Source organism: Ammospiza nelsoni, chromosome 1 (genome assembly GCF_027579445.1).
Source record: "Ammospiza nelsoni isolate bAmmNel1 chromosome 1, bAmmNel1.pri, whole genome shotgun sequence".
Lineage (NCBI taxonomy): Eukaryota > Metazoa > Chordata > Aves > Passeriformes > Passerellidae > Ammospiza > Ammospiza nelsoni.
In genome coordinates, this window is record NC_080633.1 from 138,518,312 (window position 1) to 138,546,046 (window position 27,735).

At 38.0% G+C, this 27,735-nt stretch overlaps 1 protein-coding gene across 1 annotated transcript in view; it reads left to right on the top strand.

Moving 5' to 3' along the window:
• The window catches only part of TRPS1 (transcriptional repressor GATA binding 1), a 211,106-nt gene that overhangs the window by 53,395 nt on the left and 129,976 nt on the right, over window positions 1-27,735 (top strand). The window contains exons 4-5 of the mRNA XM_059474944.1: window positions 1,879-3,008; window positions 10,732-11,335. Of these exons, the coding sequence (XP_059330927.1) occupies window positions 1,879-3,008; window positions 10,732-11,335 (1,734 nt within the window). The remainder of the gene's footprint in view (window positions 1-1,878; window positions 3,009-10,731; window positions 11,336-27,735) is intronic.

Sequence of the window (27,735 nt, forward strand, 5' to 3'; positions counted from 1 at the left end):
CTACAGAAGACCTGTTAAACATCTCTCTTGCAAAGAACCTCTTCAAAACCAAGTTCATAATTTGATAGAGAATGTAGAGTCCCAGTTGAAAGTGAAAATGTTGTTACAGCTAAGTCCTAATGATTTGGCTGCCTGACTCACCATTGCCTAATGAGATATGTTTCCTAAACAAACAGAAAGCCATTTTCAGTTTATTTAAGGAAAAGTTTTAACCAGTGCATGGGGATTTTGCTTCCTTAAGGAAAAAAATAAACAGAAGAAAGATTTGGAGGCTGAATAGAGGCATCTCATTATATCATGGTTTAGTAACTCATTGCCTCACTATACATGCTCAATTCTGATGAGGTATAAAGGATAGCATGTCATTTTCTGAGCTAAATTGCTAAAAGGCATTATTAATATTACATTTAAAAGTGTTTACATTTCATGCTCTCTGTATGTCTGAGTCTTTCCATTTTTTGTGATACTCAATGAGCAGTGATCATGTTATCTTTGTGGCATAGCTGTTGAGGAGGAGAAGAAAAATAATTACACCATTTGCCTAATGCATTAGAACTGAAACCTACAGAAATGTAGTAATACACTTACTGGTTGGGAGAATGCAAATCAAACTCTGCAAGGCTCGATTTTATACTCTCTGTTAGACATTTTCTGGGTGTAAAAATTGAGAATATGTCACAAGGGAGCTTCTACCCATGTCTACACCATGTGATGTAGACTGGATGATGGCAAAGGAGTCGATGTCTGTGGATTTTGGGAATTATCTTCTGGATGCTGTACACTATTTGCTACTCAGAAAAAGAAGCTGTGCAATGGTGACATTTTTGTCAAGAGATTGTTTCTTTGGCCTTCAAACCAGTTGTACAGGAGCAGCAAATCTCCCCCTGATGTCAGGGGCAGGTGTGGTGCACTCCTGGGAAGGGCAGGCCTGCCTTGCTGTGAGAACACGGGCTTTAATAACATCAGCCCTGGAACCCTTCTTCCCTTCCTGCAGAGCATTTTGCTCAGACATCATCAGAACAGTTAAGTAGACCTACCTTATTTTTTGTGTGTGTAATTAGTGATGTCATGGGCTTGGGTGTGGTAGTTTTCTTTGCCACATGCCATTTTTCTACTGTAGTTTTTCCATCCTTGTTTTACTAAATTGAGCTCTGTGCATGAGAGGAACAGAAGATTTCCTTGGAGAATGTCTGCAGTGAGTAATCCTTGAGAAAACTGCCTTTTGTTTGAGACATCAGCCAGTATGGCTCTGTGAAAAGGCATCCTGGTGGATACTGGATACTCATGTAGGAATGATCTTTGTAAGAATTGATCGTACTTCCGACAGAACAAACTGAATTTGTTATTTGAAATTAAATTTTTGCTTGCTTGAATTTAGAAAGCAATTCTCTTTGTAAAGCACAAATATGATTAAAGCATCTAAGTCAATAGACTGAGGGTTGTTTTTTTTCTTCGACACCTGGTATAGTCTCCCAGGAAAGTCTGCTTTCAAAGGGTTCAGAGCTGTGGGAACTGGTTATTGGATCTTCTGTCAGTGATACTATTTAATGATACAGTGAAGGAAGGAACAGTCCTATCAGCACTAAGATAATCTTCTGCACGTTTGCCTCAGTCTCTGCAAATCAATGTATTTGTTATTCATATGGCATATATATTCAGCTATGAGAAACATTTAAAAATATTCATCAACAAATGTTAAATACAAATGTGGGGATATATGTATGATATCTTACATGTTACACATAAAAATGATGGCGGTGATTAATAAAAGAAGCTTATGAATCAATTCCTCTCTATTTCTCTTTCCCCCCACTTCCACTCCTTGCTATTTGAATAAATACACAGTGGAGCTAAAATGACCTTATTCTTTATTCACAGGTTACTTTAGGTGGAACCTTCATTGGAATTGGGCGGAAAACTCCAGATTGCCAAGGCAACACCAAGTACTTCCGCTGCAAATTCTGCAATTTCACCTACATGGGCAACTCCTCCACTGAACTAGAGCAACACTTCTTACAGACTCACCCAAACAAAATGAAAGCAGCCCTTCCCTCCTCTGATACTGGTAAAACTTCAGAGAAAAACTCCAATAAATCCAGTCCTACTCTTCGACCATGTGATTCTGGAGACTTGGGGAAGTGGCAAGACAGAATCACTGTAAAAGCAGGAGATGATACGCCAGTTGGATATTCGGTGCCCATCAAGCCAATAGATTCCTCTAGACAAAATGGTACCGATACTACCAGTTACTACTGGTGTAAATTTTGCAGTTTCAGCTGTGAATCGTCCAGCTCTTTGAAACTATTAGAACATTACAGCAAACAGCATGGGGGAAGCCAGGCAGGAAGCCTCCACCCAGATCTGAATGATAAGCTTTCTAGGGGATCTGTCATTAACCAGAATGATCTAGCCAAAAATGCAGATGGGGAGTTAGTGACAAAGACAGAAAAGGGTGCGAGTGTGGCAAAAAAGAAAGACTTGAGTAGCAAAGGAGCAGAGGACAGCATGGTGACAAGCTACAACTGTCAGTTTTGTGACTTTAGGTACTCAAAGAGCCATGGCCCAGATGTAATAGTGGTGGGCCCACTTCTCCGTCATTATCAGCAGCTACACAACATTCATAAGTGTACCATTAAGCACTGTCAGTTCTGTCCCCGAGGCCTCTGCAGCCCAGAAAAGCACCTTGGAGAAATTACTTACCCATTTGCTTGCAGAAAAAGTAATTGTTCCCACTGTGCTCTCTTGCTTTTGCACCTGTCTCCAGGGGTGACAGGAAGCTCTAGAGTCAAACACCAGTGCCATCAGTGCTCATTCTCCACTCCCGACGTGGACGTTCTCCTGCTCCACTATGAGAATGCACACGAGGGCCAAGCGTCCGATGTCAAACCAGAAACAAACGCCCTGCCAGGGGCAGAGGGGCCGCTGACGCTCAAGGAGAACAAAGAACACTCATGTACCAAATGTGACTTTACCACCCAGGTGGAAGAAGAGATTTCCCGACACTACAGGTATGATGAAGTTTCAAGTGATTAATGATTGGAACCCAAACAGCACCCCCCTCCGCGCCCCCCAGTTTCTTCATTAAATGTCACCATTCCTCAAACATTTGAGGAAGCTTGAAATCAAAATAGGAATGTGTATAGATATAAATCTTTACAGCCAGAGTCCAATCCAACATCCACTTTGTTTTGGAAAACCACCAGCTAAGTTGGTGGATTTAATTATACATTTAAACCTGTGCAGAGGAGAGGGATATTTGGATTTGTGTGCAGATGCTAAAGTTTCAGCATATTTGAGGTTTGGTCAGCTGTTTTCCACCCAGAATCTTTTAGGTACTATAGGTGCTATTTTAGTTTAGGCTTTTTCTGAGGAAGTTGGCATCTTCATTCAGTCAGGGAACACAAATGGCTTTACTTTCCAAGATAACTATGAATCCTTTATGCTCCATAACAGCGCTTCAATGTGCTACCTTTTTGTAGTATTTTCCATTCCCAAGTCCAGCAATGTAATAATTAGTTTAAGAGCATTCCACTGCTGTTTTGGTGTTCGTTTCCCACTGGGCGCAGACACTCTTTTGTCTGTTGATGTCATTCCCCAAGATCCTTTTGCAGATGCTTATTTTCGTGTTGCTGGTTTACAGTGTCATTCTATTTATTTTAAATGCTAATGTTCCTATTTGGAGGTGGATGCAGCCAGTCTCCTGACTCAGTCTGACACAATGTCATAGTAGCAGCCAACTCCCTGCTAAACTTCTTGGGTCAGTTCCTGGGCTGTTGTAAACTGGCAGTCCAGTTTGCATCAGAGGAGGAGCTGGCTCTTAGGGTTTGTAAAGAGCAACAATTATGTGCCACTGCAAAAATGATGTTAAATATTAGAAAATCATGCTGAATATGTTAATAGTTAAGGCTAATGCGTCAACAACAACGGAAAACTTCAGTATCTATCTCATCTAAAAGATCTTTGTGTGGAAGCCAGCTAGAATGAAGACAAAAGAAGATGCATTTTCAAAGCTAAAGCTTTGTTAAAAGCTCAAGAAACTGTGCCACGTTTAATAGATTCCAAGACATCCAAAATTAACAAAGGCAGACTGGGGCATGATACTTTAATAGAGATTAAAGCTGGGGGCATCCAAATGTTGCCCAACAGAGGGCTGCATTGGCAATATATCAGGAGTCTATTTAGAAAAAAAAAAAGGAGCAGATTGCTCATCTTTAATTTGGAGCTAGGGCCCACAGAGGATTCAGGTCCCAGCATGCAGTTCCCCATTTTTGATCCAAGTGGGCCTGAGGGATGTTGTGTGGATTAATTAGTTAATGTTTGTAAACTGCTTTGAAGATGAAAAGTGGTATCTAAGTTCCAAGCATTATTATAACAGCTTTGAGCCATGCTGAAGAACTCCATAGGCAGCACTTTGTCCGCTGCTGGGGCATGGCATGATCTTTTTTTAGTGGTTAAGTAACTGGAAGATTGAAATGGCTCCTGTACTGAAAGAATCCAACCTTTTATTTTGCTGCAACTGGTAATTTAAGTTTTAACAAGCATGCTGAGCTAGGATCCTTTTTCCAAAGAACGGAGAAGCCATGACTTTCAAAATGAAGTGCTAAGTCTGAGATGAGGTACTTGTAGCTGCTCCTTAGGAGGGCTCAGCACCCTGCAGTTCTGGCAGTAGTCACAGGGAACTGAACTTTGGAAAATCAAGAGATACACTTTAAGCATTTTAGTCTCAAATTGTTTGTCTAAGATTAGGCTATTTTGTTTAAAACACTTGAGCAATATACTCTGTAAATCCCGGTCTACGACATTATTGACTACTCTGAGGGCATGTGTAAAGCAAAGTACAATGTCCCCATAACTGCTAACTTCTTTCCCTTTCTCCTGTAATTCCCCCTTGATAACATAAATTTTATTTCTTTTCTACTTGTACTGCTGATGTTTTCCCCCACTGTCCATCTTTTTTTAAATCACATGAGTTAGTTCAGTTTATTTGCTCTGTAATGGCAAACACCAGCAGGTTTTATTGTTTTTCTATGTATAACCTAATTTTCACTCTATCAAACTAAAACTTTTGAGACATTATAACTTTTGTTTCTATTACTACTACCAGGCTTTATTTTTTTTATTTAGTAGAAGTCTGGCATGTATCAGATAAGTGTTTTCTTTCCCTTTTTGTAATTTACAACCTAAAGACAGAGTACAGTTCAGATTTTAAGAAGTAGAACATCTATAAAATAGTAGTGTTGGTTGATAGACAGAAACATGCTAATGTAGTCAGCTCACAGCCAACTGGGCTTCCCTGTTTCTTAATCAGAATTTGTCTCAACAATTTTATGCCACACATAATGGATATCTGATGTATTTAAAATGCTGTACATGCCCATGTCTCTAAAACCTCTTCATTTCTATAATAAGGAGCTGAATGGATTCTAACAGTAAACAGAATACTAAACATTAATGTAGTGGAAAAAAATGTTCTGCTGTTCCCATGTTTAGATTTAGCCTTGATAATCTGGAGTATCAGTGTTGGCTTTAGATGCTGCTTACATATTTTGATTCATAGATTTTTCCTCTGCACTATTTTAATTTTCGAGTCATGTATCTGAACAACATGCTTAATTTATTTTATTATTTATTTTGCTTCCTTTTGGCTCTACATCTACAATTTCACTGTGTATTGCTAGCTAAAAAATTTCTAATATCCCAATGTTATTCCTTAGCAGCCATGTATTTGCAACAGTATTAGAATTTGCAAAAGCAGTTCTTTCCAATTTTTCTTTCCACAGAAATTTATATTTACACTTAGCAGTCATTCAGTATTTCTTGACATGATTATTTGAGAGCTGTTCATTTTAATCTGAAGTCAATGAATCACATAGCACTTGAGTTTACTTGTATTTAAACTTCACTAAAATTTGCTTATTCAAATAAATCCCTAGAAGATTTATTGGCCTCCATTTTCCACTAATTCTGCTACTACTCATTTTCCATTATACCTCTGAGGAATCAGATACTATTCATTTTCATTGCAAAGCTTAGTTTTTTCTTAAAACTGTCTGGTATTCTGATGAGCCAGAAGATGCCAACACTTTTAATTTAGATAAAAATCAAACCGAGTATTTGGGCAAATTTTGCATGTTGTTTCACTTAGTCTAGAGATTATTTTCCTGCTTGTTCCAAAGTAATTAAATTTGATTGTTTTTGCAAAATCAAAGCAACTTCTTGCAGAAGTGCCTCTTTTTTTAAAACTTTGCTAAAATGTGGGAAAACGGTGAATTTTTTCAATTTAGCAAACAATAGAATTTTTCGTGTAAAACCTTACTTGACTGAAAGCATTTGATCAGTACTAGTTATAATTAGAAGTGCTATGCTGAAAAATCTTTTAAGCTTTTTAAAAACAAGGTAGGATAGTGATTCATTAAATTGCAAAATATGATATGAAAATAAAGACTCAAATGAAATAGAAGTTTTGGCAATGGGGAAGAATAATTTTTCTAATAAATAATTTTGAAAATGTGGATGGCAGCAGTTTTGTAAGGCTCTCTTTGGAAATTAATTTCGAGTTAATGAAATAATTCCTTACCTCTCAAAGATAAAGGAGGCAGAAGGGCAAAAGGCAAAGGGGTGCTTGGGGCTTGTGACTTCCCAGTGCTTGGGCTGCAGCTCAGGGATGGGGTGTTAGGGACAGGGCTGTTGGGACTGGCCCTCAGACTCTCAGGCACAAAAAGCCAGAGCAGGGTATCAGATATGCAGATTATGGAAATGTGGCACCTTTGGGACACTTCCCCCAGAGAAGAAACTTTGGGGAAAAAATGTCAATTGAGGCCCACCAGCTCCCAGTTTTAGAGCAAAGCAGAAACCTTCACTCAGTGAACAAAAGCAGCAGCTATGAGGGCCTTTTCCATCCCCCTGACACCTTAATTCACTGCTCTGAACTTGTTTGCTCTTGCCAATGGCTTTTGCTCTCCTTTGATCTCAGTCTTGCTCTCCACTCTGCCCTGTCTCCTCTCCGCTCTAACACCACGCTGCATTTTCTTCCTTGCTTTGCTGGCTGTCTTTTCTTCTGAAAAGCTTGAGTGCAGCAGCCATCTCAAAAGTTAACTTTCTTACAAACCTGTTTCTTCATGAGAAATGATAGTAATTATTATATTTATAATTAAAATAAAATGTGAAAAAATGGAAGTGAGACGACAGCCATACCTTCTTCCAGAATATTTTCTATGCCCTAGAGCCTAGGACTGTCTTCAGGTAATTAAAAAAAAAATAACTTGTTTTGTAGAAGATGGTGTTTTGTAATACTTCAGACTAGTTAGAAGTATGTCAACAAGACTTAATTAACCACTGGCTAATGTAGGGAGTCTTGCAGCCTGTTAGGAAGTTCAAATAAAGAACATTAAATCCATAAAAAACTCCAACCGTGTAATCTCTCTGACGTAAAGACTTTGTGAGGGAAAATCCTTATATCTTACAGTGCTCAATTCAAGTACTTTTCAGTACAAATAATGATAAGATTTTTTATAGTTCTCAGAAGGTTTTTGTGAATTTCTTGACATTTAATCTTGGGATTTGGCCTTAAATGTTTTACTGTCCACAAATAATCAGGTCTTTGCTTTATTTTCTAGTAGAAACGATAATGCTAAGTGACCTCAGTGGATGAGATAACATTGCCAGCCCAATGCCATATTGCAGAGAATGCCAGTTTGTGGCTTGAACCTGCTGTTAGTGTTATTGAGGACTATATAAACAATAACAAAGAAGGAAGAGTGCTGTTTTCTTCTTCATTTACATCACTTTCTTCCATCCCAAGATTTTCCTCTTCTTAGAGTGGCTCTGTACCAACACACAGTATTGCATCAGACAAATTCAGAGTTTCAGATGGTATAGCTGTGGTCTAGCTGTAAAGTGTAACTTTGAGGTAGAGCACTTGTGTACTTTGCCGACTGGAATTCTTTAAATTTTGTTTCTTAGCCTTGAAGAGCTTTGTACACAACTCTAGATGTAACTTGGGCTTTTAGAAGTATAGAGTAGACTTAATTTCTAGTAAAAGAGAAATCAAACACTGCAAATTTGTTTCCCTGCTTGCTGTCAGGGTGGAGTGAAAACTGAGAAGAAAACCTTTTCTTTTTATGCCTTGTTCTGGGAAAGAATAAGTTTCCAACTTTCAAAAGTTTTCTAATGGCTGATGATAGTTACTATTTTATTATTTGGGACTGTGACTTATATTGGACAGCTCCAGACTTTAGCTTACATATTGGAGCTTGGGGATTGAATAATACACAGGACAAACCCATATGAAGTATCAAGATTTATAATGTTGATGGCAGATTTTTAATGCATACTGGAAACCATACATTCTGAAAAAAAAAGCCTGTTGGGTTACTATCTACTGAAGTATATCTTCATTTTTTTCACATCACAGTCTCATAGAAGAATGAAGGAATGCTTATATGACTGTCTTTGAATCAGTTAGAAATAATTTAAATTAGCAAACCTTTAATGTAAGAAGGGTGATTGTATCTGGGCCTCAGCCATGTAGTTACAACTGCATGTAATATTCAGCATTTATTTGTGTCCTCAGAAGTGTGGTGTATGTGGCTCCTGATCAAAAACATTTAGCCAGTGAGGAATGGAAAAATAAAAAAAGACGAGTTAGGCAGAAAAAGATCAGCTGTTTGGAGGTGTGATATCTGTAGATGAGAGCCAAGTTAGGAAGGGGGTTAGCTATTGAAATGGCCAAGGTAAACAAGAGACACTTAGGGCTAAGTAGTGTCCCAAAGGATTGATAAACTTTCACATGGGGAGTGTATGTGGTTGAGCCATTAGCCCCAAATGGTGTCTTGTTTAACTTGGCTTTTAAGATAACTAGCCCCTGTCTAACTTGGACTTCTCTGATGGTATCCCACCTTTACAGGGCTGACCCTCTTTATAACTTGGCTTTTTGTATTTATAAAATGGTTTTGATCAGATAGCACTCTTTTTTTTTTTTTTTTTTTTTTTTTTTGTTCAGGAGAGAATTAAGCTTGGTTTAGAAAATAATTGAGTTGCAAGAGAGAATATATTAGTGTCGCATTGAGAGACAAGCTGATTTTAATAAAACATAATTGTAGAATGAAGGAAAAGGAACATGGCCAGAGCAAAATTTTAACCCACAGCTTGCTCTCCCACAAGTAAGTTTTGTTGCCATAAGGCTGTGTGGAGAAGAACTGAATCTATTTTTTGCATAATGGAACAAGACCATCTAGTCCCTTAAAGTGAATATAAATATGGAAAATGACAAAAAGAAAACTGATATTGCACAAGGGCTGAAAAGCATGAATCCGAATGTGTACTCATGTCTGTGCGCTGACACAACTGCAAGAAAATCAGACAATGTAAATAACATATGGTTTGTTTTTCCTACAAAAGGAGAGAAGGAAGGCAAGGGGGTTTAATAAGTTTGGCAAGCTGTCCCTTCTAAACTATCATAGTCTAAAAGGGACATTTTGTGTATCATTCCAATTCTACAGATGCACTGAGAGCCAAATCCTGCTCTTACTGAAGTCAATGGGAGTTTTGCCATTGACTTCACTGAGACAAAGATTTGGCCTTAAAAGAATTAATTCTAACAATTGGAGTCAAGGCAGTAACAGATCTCTCATACAAGTTTTGTCCTGTGTGGATAGTGAAAGGCTCATTTTTTTAGTTTGGCTAAAGACACTGCTGAGACTCTGAATGCCTGGGGTGTGGATTTGTGAGCGTGTCTGTAGGGAGAAGCTCTCGCAGAGTTCTGTACATTTTGCAGGGCAGGGATGAAATTTTGCTCTGCTTTGGTAGGATGCCGGGTGCAGCGGGGCCCAGAGCCTGATGAAAGGCTCTGACCACTCCTGTGCTATGAACAATTATTCATAATGGCGTTAGAGAGCTCATAAACAGTGTTCTGTTCCTATGATAGATACAGTAAGTGGCTAACATGTTGTTCTCCTGTAGCAACATATGCTTTACATAATTTAGTAATGCAGTACTTTTTATAGGCTTTTAGAGTAAAAGCAGGAAGGCGTGCTATTCCACTCTGTTCCATAGCTCCTACCCAAGAATTTCTATATTTGACGGGAAAGGCAGTTTGTAGTGACACAGCCAACTATTGTGCTTTATCTTTAGAGATGCATCTTTTTAAGTTGTGTTAAAATGTCCATAGAGAACCAAGTGTACACTGCTATCTCTTGTGTACAGCCTTCTGTCCTTTGGTGTATTCTTATCCCTGAGTTAATCAGAGCTTGGCTCAAAATCATCTTGTCAAGCAAAAGTATATGGAACAGGTAGAAAGTAAAGGACTTTTTAAAATGTTTTAACTTTCTAACATAAATTTATATTATTTGAAGTCTTTTTTTAATAACAAGAGAACTGTCCTCTTCTATTTGATTTTGGTTGAAAAGTATATTTTTTAGTGTTCCTGCTGTAGCAGAAAGTGAAAAGTATATTGCAGCAAACTGAAGAAGAAAAACACAAAATCCCAGTGAAGTTTAGAATAATACCATGGGATGTGAAGGAACAATAGGAGGCCATTGCAAGGCATGAGGGGAAAAATCAGCAGTATTTTTGCCCTGCTGTATAAGATACCAAAGTAAACCTGCTTGCTTTATTTAGACAGGGTCATACTGTAAGTTTGATTTATTTTCTTAATCTTGGTAGGTAAAACCACTGTGAGAGGGAAGGCCAAGGGGTGACCCTCATGTTAATGTGCTTCTTGTTTTCTTCCAGGCGAGTACACAACTGCTACAAATGCCGTCAGTGCAGCTTCACAGCTGTTGACACTCAGTCACTACTAGAGCACTTCAACACTGTGCACTGTCAGGAGATGGACATCACTACAGCCAACGGGGAGGACACTCACGGCGTTTCGTCCATCAAGGAAGAGCCAAAAATTGACCTTAAGGTCTACAGTCTGATTAATCCAGACCCCAAATTAGGGGAGCCCATATCTGACAGCATAGTAAAGAGAGAAAAGATAGAAGATAAGGAAGTGCTCAAGGAGAAAGGCTGGACTGACAGTCCCAGTGATGATCTTCGCAATGTGACCTGGAGAGGAACAGACATTTTGAGGGGGAGCCCATCCTACACGCAGACCAGTCTAGGCTTACTGACCCCCGTGTCTGTCGGCCAGGAGCAGCCAAAGCCTTTGAGGGATAGTCCAAATGTAGAAGCTGCCCATCTCGCAAGGCCCATTTATGGCTTGGCAGTGGAGGGCAAGGGTTTCCTGCAGGGTGTCCCAGCCGGAGCAGCAGAGAAAGCCGGGCAGCTCAGCCAGCCCTACTCTGGATCCGGGGACGGCAAGGCAAAAGACGAATCCCAGTCCTTATTACGGGTAGGAAACCTTTTTTTTCCCCCCCTTTGCTTTTTATGATTGCATGTATGTTATGTTTGATTGGCCGTGCATATGATTTCCTCAGGTCCGGAGTAATGTGGTTGGGGTTCTTTTAGGGCATGGAAAAAAAAAAGTCAAGGAAAGACTCAAATTTGTAGAGCCAAGCTGGTAGGTAAATTTTCCAAAGTGTTCACATAAAGCAATCTATATATTGATGGAGTATTAGTAAGCGTCTGCTTTTGCTCTTTAGCTCTGATTGAATTTTGTTTAATCATTCCTGCTAATTGTGCAGGTTGGTGATGCATGTGAAGAAGGGAGGTTTAGAACCCCAGAAGGCTGCACATCTGTTACACTAAAACACCTAATCGCCTCTTAAATTTTGTGGTGGTGTGACAGTTCACACTTAAGCAGGATTTTATATTACTACATATCTAAGAATATGAAATGTGAGTTAAATATTAATACAAAGTAACCTTTTTTTGTGAAACAACATAATTATATATAAATTTTGACACTTGTCTGGTTGCCTTGGAAGCAAAAAAAAAAAAAGAAAAAGAAAAAAAGAAAAGAAAGGATCTCATGTGATAAGAGAAGGTAAATATTTGTCCCACCAAATAATTCCCCTTTTTTTTTAAACAAAAGGATCTATATACAAGGAAATTTCCCTTCCATCAAGGTGTGTTTTTCTCACTGTAGAGAAAATTGAGGTTAGAAGAGATCTCATATTCTGAGGAGCTGAACAGGGAGACAAATGCTTTTCTCCTGAAGTCATCACATGTTTTCAGGAGCTGCTCCCTGTCTGAATTTATAGAAACTTGCCACAGGAGAAGTCAGTCTGCAGACAAAGCTTACTAGAATGGAAGTGATGATCTGCTGGTTTCCTTTTTTGTCTTTTACAACAGCATTTGAATCAGAATCCATAGAATCAATTAGTGTAACAATGTTACATGTAACATGTAAAAAGGAAGATAAATGTTTTATTCCATGGTCTACTAAGATTATACACAGGTATATCTGTCTCTGTACATATAGGAGTCTTAAAAGCTGTTTTAAATTAAGTCAATGTTCTTAAAAATACTGCAGCCGTTCAAATTATAAAATAGAGTGTCTGCAATTTAAACCCTGCACGCAATTTATGGGGACCACAAACTTTTGTACCTTAGTTATCGTTCTCAGATTTTAAGTGTATGAGAAGCAGTTACAGTATGATAGGTTCCTTGTTGCTAACCCGGATGTGTGCTCACTGTGGATGGCAGGATTATATTTCTCTCCTCCAACATGAAATAGGTATTAAAATATGTACATAAACCCATGCAGCAGTGGAATTCCTGCTGTACATATGATGTTAGTTACATCCCACCTCAGTTCTTGTACTGGTTCTTAGCCATGTGCAGACAGATTCGCCAGGGGAGCCATTTAATCTGTGGTTTATCAGAATCCAAATTACTTTCATTTATTTTCAATTTTTCAAATATTTTCATTTATTTTTTTGCTGCAAGAGAATGAAAGAAAGCCAAACAAAAATCTGCAAAGGGACATGGTAGTATGCAGAATCAGCTCTATAAAGGTCTTAATTTGGTTGGTAGATGGACCTAAAACCTTAGTAAACAGTAGAATAAGGCCATTATTACTTGTTTTAGCCACTGCTGAATATAGAATGGGAAACTGTATGCTGGCTGCTTCTTATGTCATTTTAAAAATAACTTCAGATGCTTTTTTAAAGTCTTTATATAAACCACTTTTATATATGCATATGTTTTCAAATTAATATTTTGTCAATTTTGAAATAGTGTGATCACTTCTGGGCCTAAAAAACCTGTATCTTCCATACTCACCACTTCTGGGACTAAAAAACCTATATCTTCCATACTTCTCTGGAAAAAAGATAAAGGTCTTACTTTTGTGTATTAACAGTGCATATAAATTAATTCCTTACATTTTAAAGTGTGTACAACTTTACTTTTATAATGATTTATTAGCAGATTGTGTTTATAGTGGTTGATAAAACCTTCAGTCCTTCAAACAGGAATTACTTTCGTGTACACCTTTAGCTGCCACACTCTTTGAATTCTATTGTGCCAAGGACTTATTTGTCTGTGTCTTTTCCTTACTGACAATATTTGAATTTTCACTTTTCTTTGAAAATTGGGCAAGTTGCTTTTGTCAGCTTGAAATATTTTAAAAAAAAGTGGGGAAAGGAGATTAACTTTTTTCATCTGCTGAACAGAGTCCCTAATATTACATATTTCATCATGATTGATGGATAGAGAAAACAAAATGAGAATTGAAACTTCTTGAAGGTAAGGGGTGATCTGAAGGATAGGCGATATTGGGAGTGTGATTCTGTGAGTGATACTAGTTCCCTCTTCTTTTCAATCTGTGAAAAAGATCATAGAAACCCAACTCCTTTAATTTGCTCTTGATTTAGCTTTCTGCAGACAGAGTTATGAGATGCAGTACTGGAGTCACGAATAAGAAGACAAAGAGATGGTCAGCTTGACCATTGGGAGCTTAGTGTCAAGGATTATCTGACATACACATATGTATGCCCAGAAGCTCAGTTGGCCCAGAGAGAAAAAAAAAATGTTCAGAAAAGCTTGAAAAACTAATTTTTGTAATCCTCTGAAATAAAAAAAAGATTGCACTGTGTTGTTAAGCAAATCTCTCATTATTATCTACTCATTATTATCTACTTTTCTCTACATTTATTTTTCTAATATGAAATGGCTAGTAGGAGCAGCTAATGCTGTCTAAAAGTTGGTCCTCTCTGAAAGCAAAGTGTTAACTCAATACATCCTTCTAGTATCATATAATGAATGCTTATGCAAAACACTGTATCCCAGGACAACTGGTGACTAGGAAACAAAACCTATAATAAAATCACTGTGGACACCTTCATTTTTTTCCCCCTGAAGATTGACACAGAGGAAGCCAAAACTTTGGAATTACTCAGTGAATAAACACTGAGAAATGGACTAAAAAAGAAAGTTTCTAACACATCCCTTTGGTTGTACTGGCTATTCTGTATTTATAAAGTCGTTCTGCTTATTACAAATTATTTGTAATGATTTGACAGTAGCAGCAATTCCATGTGCTTTTAATTTTTTACTTTCTTGATGGTGCGGAGATGGTAAAGAGGAGATAAGATTTTTTCACATTTTTTTCAAGTAGATAGAGGTTGATACTACAGGTTTAAAAGTGATTAGCATTTTGGTAAAATATCAGAGACAATACAAATCAATTGGAGAAGGGGTGAAAATATACCGTAGCCCTCAGAAATTCTTAATGCTTACAGGATAATTAAGTTTTAGAAATTGCTTGGAGTAATTTTCAGCTTTGGATGTTGACTAAGCCATTTATATGCTATTTCTTGTATTCCTTCTGTACATGATGACCATGGTCCTTCCCTAGATTCTGTGCTGCAGTAGATTGTCTGTGGGAGTCATTGGGGTAAGATTTCTCTCATTTTTAGAATCTAAAAGACCAAACTGCTTGTGACCTTTCAGGAGCTGGAGACAATGCAAACACACATGTGCAGTTGATGCACCTTTATCCCTGAGAATGCTTCCAAGCTGTGTGTGTGTAACAGAATCTTTCTCAGGGGCTTGGTACACTTCTGTGAGTAGCTTTAATTTATTTTTCTTATTAAAATATTTCCACCATCTGTACTTACAGTGAATCAGTATGTTTTACAATTGGGAATTACCAAAAATGTACCTCAGCGTGGTACAATGTGGACATTATTTCTGCTCTTCCTTAGAGTAGCTGATTTTCTAGTTGAAAGATTTGTTGATACTGGAAGGTCTATTGAGATGCAAAAATGTTCCTTTTTTTGGGTAGCACATTGGCAGCCAGCAGACTCCAGGCCAGGCAGATTGTTTAATGCTTTGACAGTGCAGATCTTGGACAGCAGGAACTTTTTGCTAAACTGATTTTAAATGAAGTGTCCTGTTTCAGCCTGTATGGACACTGCAGCAGAAAAGTTTCCACAAAACAGCGAATTGTAGCCTGAGCCTTCAGACCTATACACAGGCCTAGTTAGCCCACCTAAAGGTGTTGGTAGAGACATTGTAGTTTAACCAACAAAGATGCAGTGATAATACAGGTCAGTGTGTCTGTCCTGTGGGGTCACATGGACCTGCACACAGCAAGATTATTTCGTGTACTAATCATAGTTTGTGGAGGGATTTGTGTACCATCAAAGGGAGAGAGATTGTCACATTATTCCAAAAGTACTGTGGATTTTTATCAAAGGCATACTGCAGGATGTTTCATTAAATATATGACTGAGGTTATGTTAACCTTTACTATGAGCTTTTTATATGGTGCAAAGGATAAAATCTACTCTTCTGTTAAACTGAGATTATTTTGCACCATAATGATCAGACTGTTTAGACACTACAGGAAATCGCGGCATTTAAAAAAAGTTTCATTTACTTTGAGAAGAGTTATTTTCTTTTTGTCTGTGATATTTGCACTTGTGCTATTTCATATGGCATTCTGGCTAAAGCTGGTCATACAGCTTTAAATTTGGGAGAGAAAGAAAATTAGAAAAAATTATTTCCCCTTTCTTGTTTTGCATTCTCCTATGTAGGTGAGTGGCAGAGCTAATTTAAAAATATGCAATTGATATGTAAGTATTAAATCTACATATAATTGATTTAGTATCAGTGTAGTAAATATCAGACACAGTCCCTAGTGGCAAATCATCATTTCTCCTATTATGAAGTACTGACTCCTGTTATCCACAGAGCTGGATGCCAAATAGCTGCAAAGCATTGGAAATGCTGAACTGTCCTTTATGATTTCCAGAAGACTTATATAAGCACATACAATTCTTGGCCAGAAGAATAACATACATGTGAGGTAAAACCTGCCTCTCTGATGGTGGTAGATGCTGCTGCTGCTTTTATTGTGAGCGCAAGAAGCAGCATGAGCAGGTTCAAGCACACAGAGTGGGATCTTGGTTTAAATATGAATTTTTGGTGGTCCCTCCAGGGTGACAGATGGAAGTTTTTGTATTCTTTGGCATTGTGTCCTACTTCCAATCACCTTCTCATAGCAGCATCTTAATAGTATATATACAGAATTAAATTCAATGCATATAATTGTATCACACTTCTCACATTTATTTGCTGAAAGTCTTGGATACTGCATGTCATCCCTAAGCAACTTAAGGAAAGAAAAAGCAGCCCTTTAAACAAGAAACATCTGAAATAGTTTCTCTGTAGCTGCATCTCATTTTTTTCCCATTTCCTCTGACTCTGTTAGAGATCTTTCAGGAAGTATTTATAGTCAAGGCCATTCATTGCCATGCGGGTCCTCTAATTAGCTGAGGGGAGCTCAGCAGGCGCTGTGTGTTACTAATGCACAGAGCTCTGGCAGGTCAGAGAGCTGACAAAGTCTTTCATTTTTTTTAAAGGCACCTGTTTCCACAAGTCTCTGCCTGGGGAGTCAGTGGGCTACTTTTTTACATTTAACTACATCCTGGAAAATGGCAAGAATCCTCCAACAAGGAAAATGAGAAAATAAAGTTAGTACTTGAAGATAAATGGTTTTGAAGCTTTGTGTTTACCGTGCAAAACGGAGGCGGGTAAAATCCCTGTGCTGGTGAAGGGCTCAGGAACTTTCTAAAGTAACTTTCTGAAGGTTTTCAAGTAGTTTAGAAACAAACATGTACTTGGCTGCTTTTAGTAACTACTGGAACCAAACCCACAAGAAATTGAATGTTTTGCATTACTCATCCTGACAGTGATCAGATAGGACTAGAAAGTAACTTTTAGAAAAATGTTAACCTGCCCAATGAAAGGCATGTTTCTGGTTTTTGTGTGGGGTGTGTCTGTCATGTGGTGAGACAACCCCACCTCGTCCATGTTTACCCACCCAGCAGGGCATAGGGGTTTTTTTTTCTTCTTCTTCTTTTTTTTTTTTTTTTTTTTTTTTTTTTTTTTGTCTCCCTTTTACGAAATGTGGTCTGGAAGAGAATTAAGTGATAAAATCATTATTTGGGTGGGGCACGGTAATAATGCAAAAGGGCAGCAGCTACGTCAAAATCCTTGATTGAAAAGGTGAATCAGGATGTGGAACAAAGGGCTGGGGAGATGGGTACAGGCCCCCAGGCCGTTGGGTAAGCAGCAGGGTTTATTGAAGTTGCTATGATCAATAACAATGATTCAAGCAGGGAGAGCCGAGATAATTTTTTATTTAAAACAAGCTGCTGCATTTGGATAGATGAGATCGTAATGCAGATGAGAACAAGAGTGCTTTCTTGTATTGAACAGAGGAGCCAAAACAGATTGACAATCAGTGTCACATGAAATTAGCTCAGTTTTATATGCCTCTTCCTAGTTCAAGTAGGAGGATGTCACTTTTGCTCTCTCTGGTCAGGTGTTTGGTGTCCTGCCCTAGGTGAGAGCGAGAAGGGTCCCTGCACTGTTTTGGCCTGGATGCCACATGCCTGCCCCTGGGCTTTGTTTGCTGGGTGAAGATAACCTGGGTGAAGATAACAGTGTGGCAGCTGCTCAGTGCCACCCCTGCCACGGGGAGCAGCAGGAGCGGGCTCGCCACAAGGGTGGGAGCATCCTTGGTTTCTCGGCATGCTGCTCCTTGGCAGCCCCCACTGCTCTGGCCTGGATGTCTGGGCACAGAGGGGCCCCCTGACACTGTCCCCTGGCTTGAACAGGGGCCTGCAGCGAGTGGCAGCTCAAGCCAGGCCCCCTGGCCCTGGGCTGGGGCTCGCAGCTCTCGGCGGGGCTCAGCCCCTCTGCGCTGGCTCTGAGAGCAGCCCGGGCCCGCAGGCCCAACCTGGCACATGCAGTGAGGCAGTGCCCTTCTTGTAGGTATGACTGATTTGGGTAGCAAATATTGTTTTTACCCTCTTCAAATACATTCCTGACGGTTCTTTTTAATTGCACATTGTGCTGACAGTGGCTGCAGGTTGTGTGTGGGGGCCCAGCTGTGGGCACAGCAAAGGCAAACAGTTCCCTCCAGTCCAAATGATGCAGAGAACTTTCAAATGGGAAGTAGGTAAATGCAGCTTATTGCATGATGGCTAAATTAAAGAATTTGTTGAGCTTTACCTAAGTTTTGAAAAGTTAAGTGTGACTGTAGCCATTATACAGCTCTGTTATTTTTCTGCATTGCCAATAGTACTTAGCAATAGATTGTATACCTGAAGTGAAATGGAAGCTAAAATTGTATTTAGAAACTTTGCCAAACTGGATCCAATAAGAAACACACATTCATGCTTGAGGACAGAACTTGCTGCTAACATGTAGATTTTCAATGGAAAATTAAATTTCACAGATGAATGCAGGCAAGGATTGTACATAATTCTATTTTTGCCTGAAGTACCATGGTGCTGAACAGTGAAAATCTATGTGAAGATACCTCCAGGATCTGGAAGTGCAGAGTTGCTTTCTGTAGTGAATTTCAGATGATCCTCTCGTTGTATTTGGCAATTAAAAGACATAATAAATACACTCTTTTAGAGGAGGGATCTTATGATAGACAGCAAATAAATGTTTAATTTATTGGGCTAAGAAGGGAACATTGTAATTATAACTGATTTGAAGAAATCCAGATGCTATCCACATCTGAACAAATTTAAAATGGTAAGGACTTATAAAGAGATTTATGAATAAACACTACACATACGTGCTTTGATTTTTGTCACGGGGGTATCTAGGGGTGATGATACAGCCAGTTATAAAGAACAACTGAAAAATAATTGTTAGATGAACAGATGTGTGCTGAAATACACATATATACGTGTGTGTGTGTGTGTAAGACATGAAAAAGGTTTTCTGGAATGTCTTTTGTTACCTTGGCACTCCTCAGAAGATGCATATGGTCACCTTGGAACTAGTCTTAATTTTCAGGTCTCTAATGTAGCCCAATTGATTTAGTGAACAATTTCCTGCTTAATATAATTAATTTACTTCTTCCACCAAGTTCTGGTTTTAAAATGAGGCTTTATAGGGGCTAAGTGGTTCTTGCTGATGTTTTTCTAAGCATTTTTTTAGTAGCATATATATATTTTAGAAAATCTTACAGTCTTTGTTATAGTGATATAATCATGTGTATGTAATATAAATCCATAAATATATGTATTCTTGTTGCATATTAACCTTATTTAGAGTGCAGATAGGATATATTTTTTAGCATAAAGACAAGAGGAGGAAATTTTTTTTTTTTTGTGTTGTGTACAGCATTAGGTTTCTGAAACAAATGGGGTTGTGGCAGCTGAGGTTGTGCAGCACTGCAGGCAACTTGTGAACAGCCTTGGAAATCTACTGTGTTTGTGTATCCCTGGTCTGCCTGAGATTTCCAAATCTCAGGTTGGTGAATCATGTTTGTCCTAGTTAGAGGGTTAATTTCCTGTGATTTCTTGGCTGCTCGAGACCTTTGTTTCCTAATTCTGTCTGTAAAATGGGAATTTCCCATCTAGAAGGGCAGGAGTGAAGAGAGATGTGTGAAACTCTGTTGTGCAACAGTTCTGTGATAGTGGAAGCAAGAAGAGCCTGATTCATAGGCATCCTGCATCAATATTGGTGGTCATCTTCTCTGAATGTGATGGTGCAAACTTCCTCAAGAATACCAATGAAAGAGGAAAACTGAAAAAACTGATTTTAATATTAACTTTGTTAAAATGTCTATTCTTTCCTTCAGCCTTGCGGAGGGAGAAAAAAAAAAAAGCAAAAGCAGGAATTTTGGAGCGAGACATTTACATATCTTGCTTGACTTTGAGCTCATTTTGGTTTGTGTTCCTCTGATGTGTATGGTAGCAAACTGCACATTTTCACTTATGGGAAGAAGTCTTTTAACGATGGCTTACAGTACAGTCTTTAATCATGTAAGTTGCCTCAAGCTCTTACTGAGAGTAAAATTCCACCCTTTCCATTTTCAAATGGGTTGTACTATCAGCTGTTTCTCCTTGCAAGACTGTCTGTGATTTGAAAATTGTGTTTAAATTAAAAAAGTGAGGAAAAAAGAGAAATAATCAGAACATTTGCCAAGAAATTTGTTATGAATGGGAATGAGGAGCAATGCAAACAAGCTTGAAATGAGTTTTAATTCACATGTTATTCTGGGAGCCTACAATTTCTGGTGAGAAAATGGCATATTTTAGGTCTATTTCCTCCAGTTTTTGGCATGGAGCAATGCCTGTTTTGTTCAGTCAGATGTTCAAATGGGAATTTTGGATGCTTAGAACTAATTTTAGTAGGTGGGGGCAAATTTATTATGATTCTACAAATAGAGTTTGATCACAGCTGCTTCATTGCAATTATAAAAATTGGCTGCAAATCACTTAAACTATATTTACTGGTTGCAAAAAAAAAAATCTCATCTATACAAAACTGTCTTGTTGCCCTTAAAGTTCTCAGTAATAACATTTATATACACAGTATTTTGAATTTGACTTGATCACGTTCCAGATTATTTTCATGCCTCTCTACCCCCCTTGCCCTAACAGTGATAATGTGCTCAAATGACTCTCCCATTCTTTCCAAGTTAGGGTGAATTTCTGAGCTTGTTCTGAAATTACAGTAAATCACACACAGACCTCTTAAGACTTATTAAAAAATGTTAGTAACTACACTGGAAGTTGGACACTTCAAAGCTCTCGCTTCTCCAGTCTGTACATGACTAAAAGGCTGTAGGGCAAACACCACAAGGTGAAAGCTTACAAATCAAAGCAAAACTTAATATAAGGCTATTATCCCCTTTATAAGACATATGGAGAATAGTATCTTTACATATTTATGAGGGTTTTTTTTTCTTCTGATAGTAACTGCTTTAATGTTCATGGATTTGTGCTTTTGAGGTAGAAAGTACTGGGTTGTATTTTATGTTTTTTCAATGTTTCATGGCAGCTCCTCTTCCAACCCAAAATGGGCGTATTCCAGACCTCTTTAAAAGTTCGCATTATGCAGAATAAATTTAGTCAACCTGTTTCTTGAGAAAAGTGTTTTCTTCACAATTCAATTATGGACTCATCCTGTGGTGATTATTTTGACATTACTCCCTGCAGCTGATGAAGAAGACAAAACATCCATAAAGCGCTTCACTTACGGCATCTGTTAGTATATTACTGAAATCCATTTATGTTTGACTGAGGTGTGCTAGAAACTCAAATATTTTCTTTTGTTTAAGATTCTCATAAACCCTACTTTATGCAGACCTTTAGGGGCGGGGAGAGTTAATGGAAAACGTGATTAAAATCTTGTAGGCTTCAAGGCTTGTAAATATCTTGGCAGCTCTGTATGTTTGTGTGCACACATGTGTATGTTTACTAATTTTAAATTAGGTTAAAAATCAGAATTAAATTTTAAAAATTAGATTCATTTTTAAATTAAGAGTAAAAAAAGGTTTTTGACTGAAAACAAAATTTCTGTAATTATTTAGCATAATGGTTTGTAGGACAAATATTAATAATTTTTAAAGTAGAGAACTGTTACAACTTTACTGATTTTTCCATTACAGAAAATTATGTTCTGCTTAGCATAAGTTTTAAATATATCTTTCATGCCTTTAGAACTGTAGTCTTGATCATATCTTAATTAATTTGCATTTGCCTTCGCCTTCTAATAGTAAGCGAAACGGTGGAAGGGTAGAGGTCTTTGCAGTGGTTATCTATAACAACTATCATATGTGATGCAGGGACTTCAGAAGTTGATGTTTGTTAAACTTGGACCCTCAGTTTCTTGGTATAAATGACTCCTCATATTTTAATTAAATCCTCATGACCAACTTTGTGTATCTCAGGAGAGGTGTTGCATTCAACTTCTCTGCCCCAAGTTGGCATTGTAGACCTCTAGACAAAGCTTTTCCTGAAATGCATTATTTCAGTGAGCAAATAGACAGCTTGGAGTGAAACCGTAGTCACTGCTAACAGTATTTGAGGGCTTTCTTAGTGATACCCTGCTTAAGAGGTGAAGCATAAACTATTTTGGGCACTAGTCCCCCAGGTACGTCACTGTTGGATGTAAAGAACATTTTAAAAGCGCTGAATTGAGAAATATTTTACCTGTGCTGGTGCTGTTAGTCCCTGGCAAACAAATTAAATTTTGTAAGTATTGGTAAGTGAGCTGGAACTTTATCCAGGAATCCACACCAAAGGGCTCCCAAGTGCCTGGAGAGCTGCTGGATGTGCCTGGTGTTCTGCCTGGCTGTGAATGCCTCTAGACCCCTGCTGTCAGCTGTTTTTATCAGTATAGGGCTGCTTCCCTCTTTGCTTGGCCAAGTTGCAAAGAAAGTTCACTGAAACCACTCTTTCCTTGTCTTCTTTAGTTTGGTTTGGCTCTCTCCCCCCTCATTCTTTTATGGAACTCACAGTTTACTATAATACAAGTCATTAAAATTCTCCAGATTTGGAGCTGTCTTTTGAAAGAAATTTACCAAACCGTTCACTTTGTTATAAAATCTGTCTAGGCTTTCTGCTCCGCCTTTCCTAAAATATACATTGTCTGCATTGCAAATAGAGGCTTTCTGATGGGGAGAGATGAAGCAGAAATGTCTCAGTGCTGTTCTCGGCGTGTGTGCTGTGTGTGGCTGGGGCCGGGCGCTGGTCTCAGGCTGTGCTCTGACAGGTTTGCTCTGGAATGCCTGCGCACAAGCGGCCCTCGCCATCTGATACCCTTCCCACCAAAAATATTCTCAGGGCCTCGCTTGCTTTCATCAGCACCACTTAGGAAACCTCAGCTAGTGGAAGGAGACATGTTGGAGCACAGCAGAAGAGCAGAATGGGTGAAACTACAAATTGTTAGTCTGTTAAACACAGATTATGTCTTTGGGTACAATTCCATTAGCGACTGAATGAGTCTGGATGGGTAGTAGCTTGTGGAAGTATTTGTTATGACAAAACCAACTTTTCATTATAGACAAAGTTATCCTGTTTTCCTCTGTAGTCTGGCCAACTTCAAAATGTTTCAAACTAATTTCAGACTTGTAAAACACTGTCTATCAGATACAGACATATGGATTGAACTAGTAATTTGTTTGCCATCTGCTGATAAAGGAAGCAAGGCGTCTAAGTAGAAAATGAAGAATTCCCTCCCTCTCCCCCATTGGAATGTCATATGGTGCCTTTAGGAATTGTTTGTATTGACATTTTTATTGATTACTATGTAAAGTGTTACACTGCATTGACCTGAATCTGCTTTCAGTCTCATAATGATAATATTTTTTTTGTTTCCATAATAATTGTAGTGATTTAAGCCCATAAATAATGTTGTTAAAAAAATCACTTTAAATCTTTAAAAAACCAAATTGATAACCGTTCTTCTTGTGTGAAATGGGAATCAGCATATTCTTTTGCTCGGAAAAAGAAAAAAATCTTTAACATTACCAACAAGGGTTGATTAAAATTATCTTTCCTTTTAGTCAAAATTTCCCCTTTCCACCTGAAACTCCAGGAAAAACAGTGCATTTTCCAACATGAAAACAAAGAAATCTGTCAAAATTTTCTGGGTAGGGAAAAAGGGGTACTTAAACTTTTCTGAATTATTGTCTGTCAGTCTTCTCTCGCCAGTCCTGACACCTTGTGCAGGTCCAGAGTTTGTCCCCCAGACTTATTCCATAGTTATTTCACATAGGCCCTGGTTATATCTGGAAATAATAATAATAATAGTAGTAGTAGTAGTAAGCCCATAATGGAAGTTTAAGTATTTGTTCTTTTAATTAATGCTTCCTATAGGTTTGTCCCTTTTTATGAAGCATTTAGAGCTTCTCTGTTTAAAAGAGAAATAGCAAGTACAAAATGAGGTAACTTCTCAGTAGGTATACTGCTTTCATGGGTAATAAAATACAATCTCAGTCAGTGCTTAAATACATGGAACCTTGATTAGTTGAATTATAATATGTACTCCTTTCAGCCCTAGTTCTCTGTAACTTTTTTCATATTGACAAGTACTTTATTTTTCATTGATTCCATCAATCTATTTTGTACAGATAGTGCTAAATAATATTCACAAGCTATGTTCTTAAACATGAGTTATGTCTTCATAAAAAATGTTACTGAACTGTTGATTTTCTTTAGTAAGATAAACCCATTTTTTTTCTGCTGCAGTTGGATTATGAATTGTCAGAATGTACTACAGAGTTTCTATATGTACTTTAAGTGAAAGTAATACACAAAATCACTAATTGTCCTATATACTGTTCTCTCTTACATAAATATCTTTGCTTTTCTTAAAGTTGCTGTTCCTTATAATGACTTGCAAATTCTATGAACAATGCAGAAACCTTCTCTTTTCTCAGTGGTTAGTATGGGTTCATTTGAAAAAAGCTAAACAATTTCATAAATAGCAGATCTTCTACAACCTAGAGTTAATTACCATTTTACATTTGGAATTGACATTGTCAGAAAGTTATTGAAACAGTAGGAATATCTTACCCAGTCGACATTTGTTGCAGATATACACATAGGAACTGGTAGCTGTGACGGCAAAAAGAAAAATCAAAGTTTTGATGAAGGAAGGACTTAGGAAAATGCTTTTCTGTGAGGGCTTATGGAAGGCCTTGAGCCACAACAGGTACAAGCACTTACTGCTATACATCACTGTATGGTTTGCTGCTTGCAAAAAGGCTCCCCACTGTTTTTTATGGCTTGAGATGCATACAATATGTGAATTCTGTTCCTGTGTTGCATTTCTATGGCATGTTCAAATTCTAGATCTGCCCAGCATGTCATGGACCCATTGGTTTTTGTTCTGGCTTAATTTCACTGAAAACATTTTCCTGCTTGTAAATGTAAATATTTACAACATACATTGGGAAGTATACATCCAAAGTATTTTTATCCTTTTAAAGTTGTTGTTTTTTTTTAAGAGGACTTACCATACTGTATGGTACCTGACAATTCCAATGGTTGTGAAATGCTTTGAAACATGCAGCGCACTCCATAAAATACAGGCATTTACAATATGTTGACTACAGCAGCAGAGTCACATTTCTGCTAAGGAAATACTGCTTCACAATAATCAGGAGGATGGCAAATATTTAGTCTGGTGTTACCTACCAGAAACTGGTAAACTTGCTGTTGATGAGCATGTTCAGCTCAGGGTATTAAATAGCTGTTCACAGGTGAGTGTTTGTAAATCCATGGTGTAGCTTCTTATACTGCCTCAGCAGGAGGTGAGGGGATGAGTGATGGGGTAGGAAAAGCCAAGACTCTTCTCTTCGGCTGTATGATTTGGGACAAAAATGTATTTTGCACTTCTGCAGGTACACACTTTTATTACATTGTAGCTTCCAAAGAATCTACTGTTGAGATTTATGAATATTGCTTTGGAAATACTGGGTATGAGGTAGTTGGGAAGCAGAAAGGTTTATAAAAATAGCTGAAATTTTGTGTGTCTACTCTAGACATTTCTCTTGTTTCTCAGAGCTGTTATTTTGCAGACCAGTTTGCCTTCCTGTGATGCTATCACACTTCTGACAAGAACAAATGGTTTCAAAACTATTCGTGTCAGGTCAAGATGGTGAGAACAGCAGATAGACATGAGAGCTGTGACTGTATAAACAACATACTCCCATCACCGGATTAACGCAGGTCCAGGGAAGTGGCAGCATCGTTCTCGCTGCTCAGATATTGCCAGAACGCTCCTCCCCGCTTCTAGCACAAGAGAATTGACTGCAACTGTTTATTTTCAACACATGGTTGATATCTTTGTCTGTCTGTCTGTAGATCAGCTGTGCCTTGTTAGGGACTTTACTCATGAGCACTGAGAATCTTGCTCAACCTTTCATCTCCCTGCCATGTAAGTGTGGTTTGTTAGAAATAACTGAGAAAAAAATGTAAACTTGCTGAAATGACTACAAAGTCCATAGTCAGTGTCAAAGGAGAGAGGGGATGGATTGAATTGAGGGTGTATGCAAGAGATTAGTCCGTGCCTTCTCAAATAAATTTATAATATCTGTCTAGATGGAGAAAGAAAAGCTTTACAGTTGTATTTACACTTTGTGAAATATCAGAAAGGATATTTCAGCCTGACCAATTCCTCGTGGTCTTAAGTTTCTCTTTGTACTGTGCTAAAGCATGACAGTGTGGTATAGCCAGCTCTGTATAAGCCTAGAAAATACCCATATGTTACACAAACCCCCTGACTATAGATGTGTAGCATATGCTCTATTATATCAGTGAACCTACGTAGTTCGGATAAAAGGCTGTAGGGACACGTGCAGCTAGTGGAAACATAGCAACAGCAGGAAGGATATTTGGGAGAGTTTGTGCTCTCTTCACTTTAACCTTATCCTCTTGATGATCCTGTTCAGCATTGCTTCAATGAATCCTGGAGAGTAAATACTATTTAGTTTTGCAGTTTTTAAAGGGTGAAGTCATAGCTCTCAGATGAAGCTGCTGTGATCCTTCTGTAGATGTAAAAGCCATTTTTATATGGAGGAAAATCTGCTTGTCTGATATATTTGCAGACTGTAGGTTGCTGTCAGTGGATTCAGGTGACTTTTAGCACTTCTGTCCACTTCACACTTGTTTCTCAATAGAAATTACATTCATGTTTTTTTGAATGTGCTTACCAGTGCCTTCACTGAATCATACTTGTGCTGCCGCTACTGCTCTGTTTTCCTGCTAAACCAGGAAGACTCCATCTAGAGACCAGCTGAGTTTTCAAAGTGGTGATACTGTCCCTAGTCAGGACTGAGTTATAGAAGAGTATGGATTTTTCTGTATGATTTTTTGAAATGGAGCTGCATTTATTAGCTTGCAGTTGTCAAAAGTTCTTCCACTACTCTGTGGTTTCTAAGGTATATCCCAATTGTAAAGTGAGAGCTGTTTTCAACAGCTGTCAATGAGTGATCAAGCATTTCAGCCCCCCTCTGAACCGTTTAAATAATGAACAAAATTATAAATATGCTTTATGTATCTATATAATCAAATTTAATCTGTTTAACCACCCAATACTATTATTTTTTTATATCACCGTTTAGATATGAAAGTGTGATGGAAACATGTTAAAATAAATGGTATTTCCAAGGGAAAGTCAATGTGTGCCTTTTCTCCTCTCTTAGGATTTTCTGGAGAACTTTACCATGACCGGCATAGCTATTTCACTCTCTAGTTGGTATGTGCAGAATGTCATAAGAGAAACTCTTGATATATTTAAGTTACGTTTCATTAATAACACCAAGAGCAAAAATGCCTGAAATATGAGGATAATACTGTGTTAGTGCAAACCCTTAAAAAAAGAAATTGTCCCATTTTTGTTGAAATATTAAATTGTTTAAGAACAAAGTTTGATTTGGCTTTTTAGATGGCAAGGAAAGTGAATTACCTTTTTATTATTTTTCTGTGTGAATGTTGAAATATTTTAACCAACATTACCATCATTTGGTAACTCGAAGGTCTTTGTGCCATTAAGACTACAAAAGGAATAGAAAGG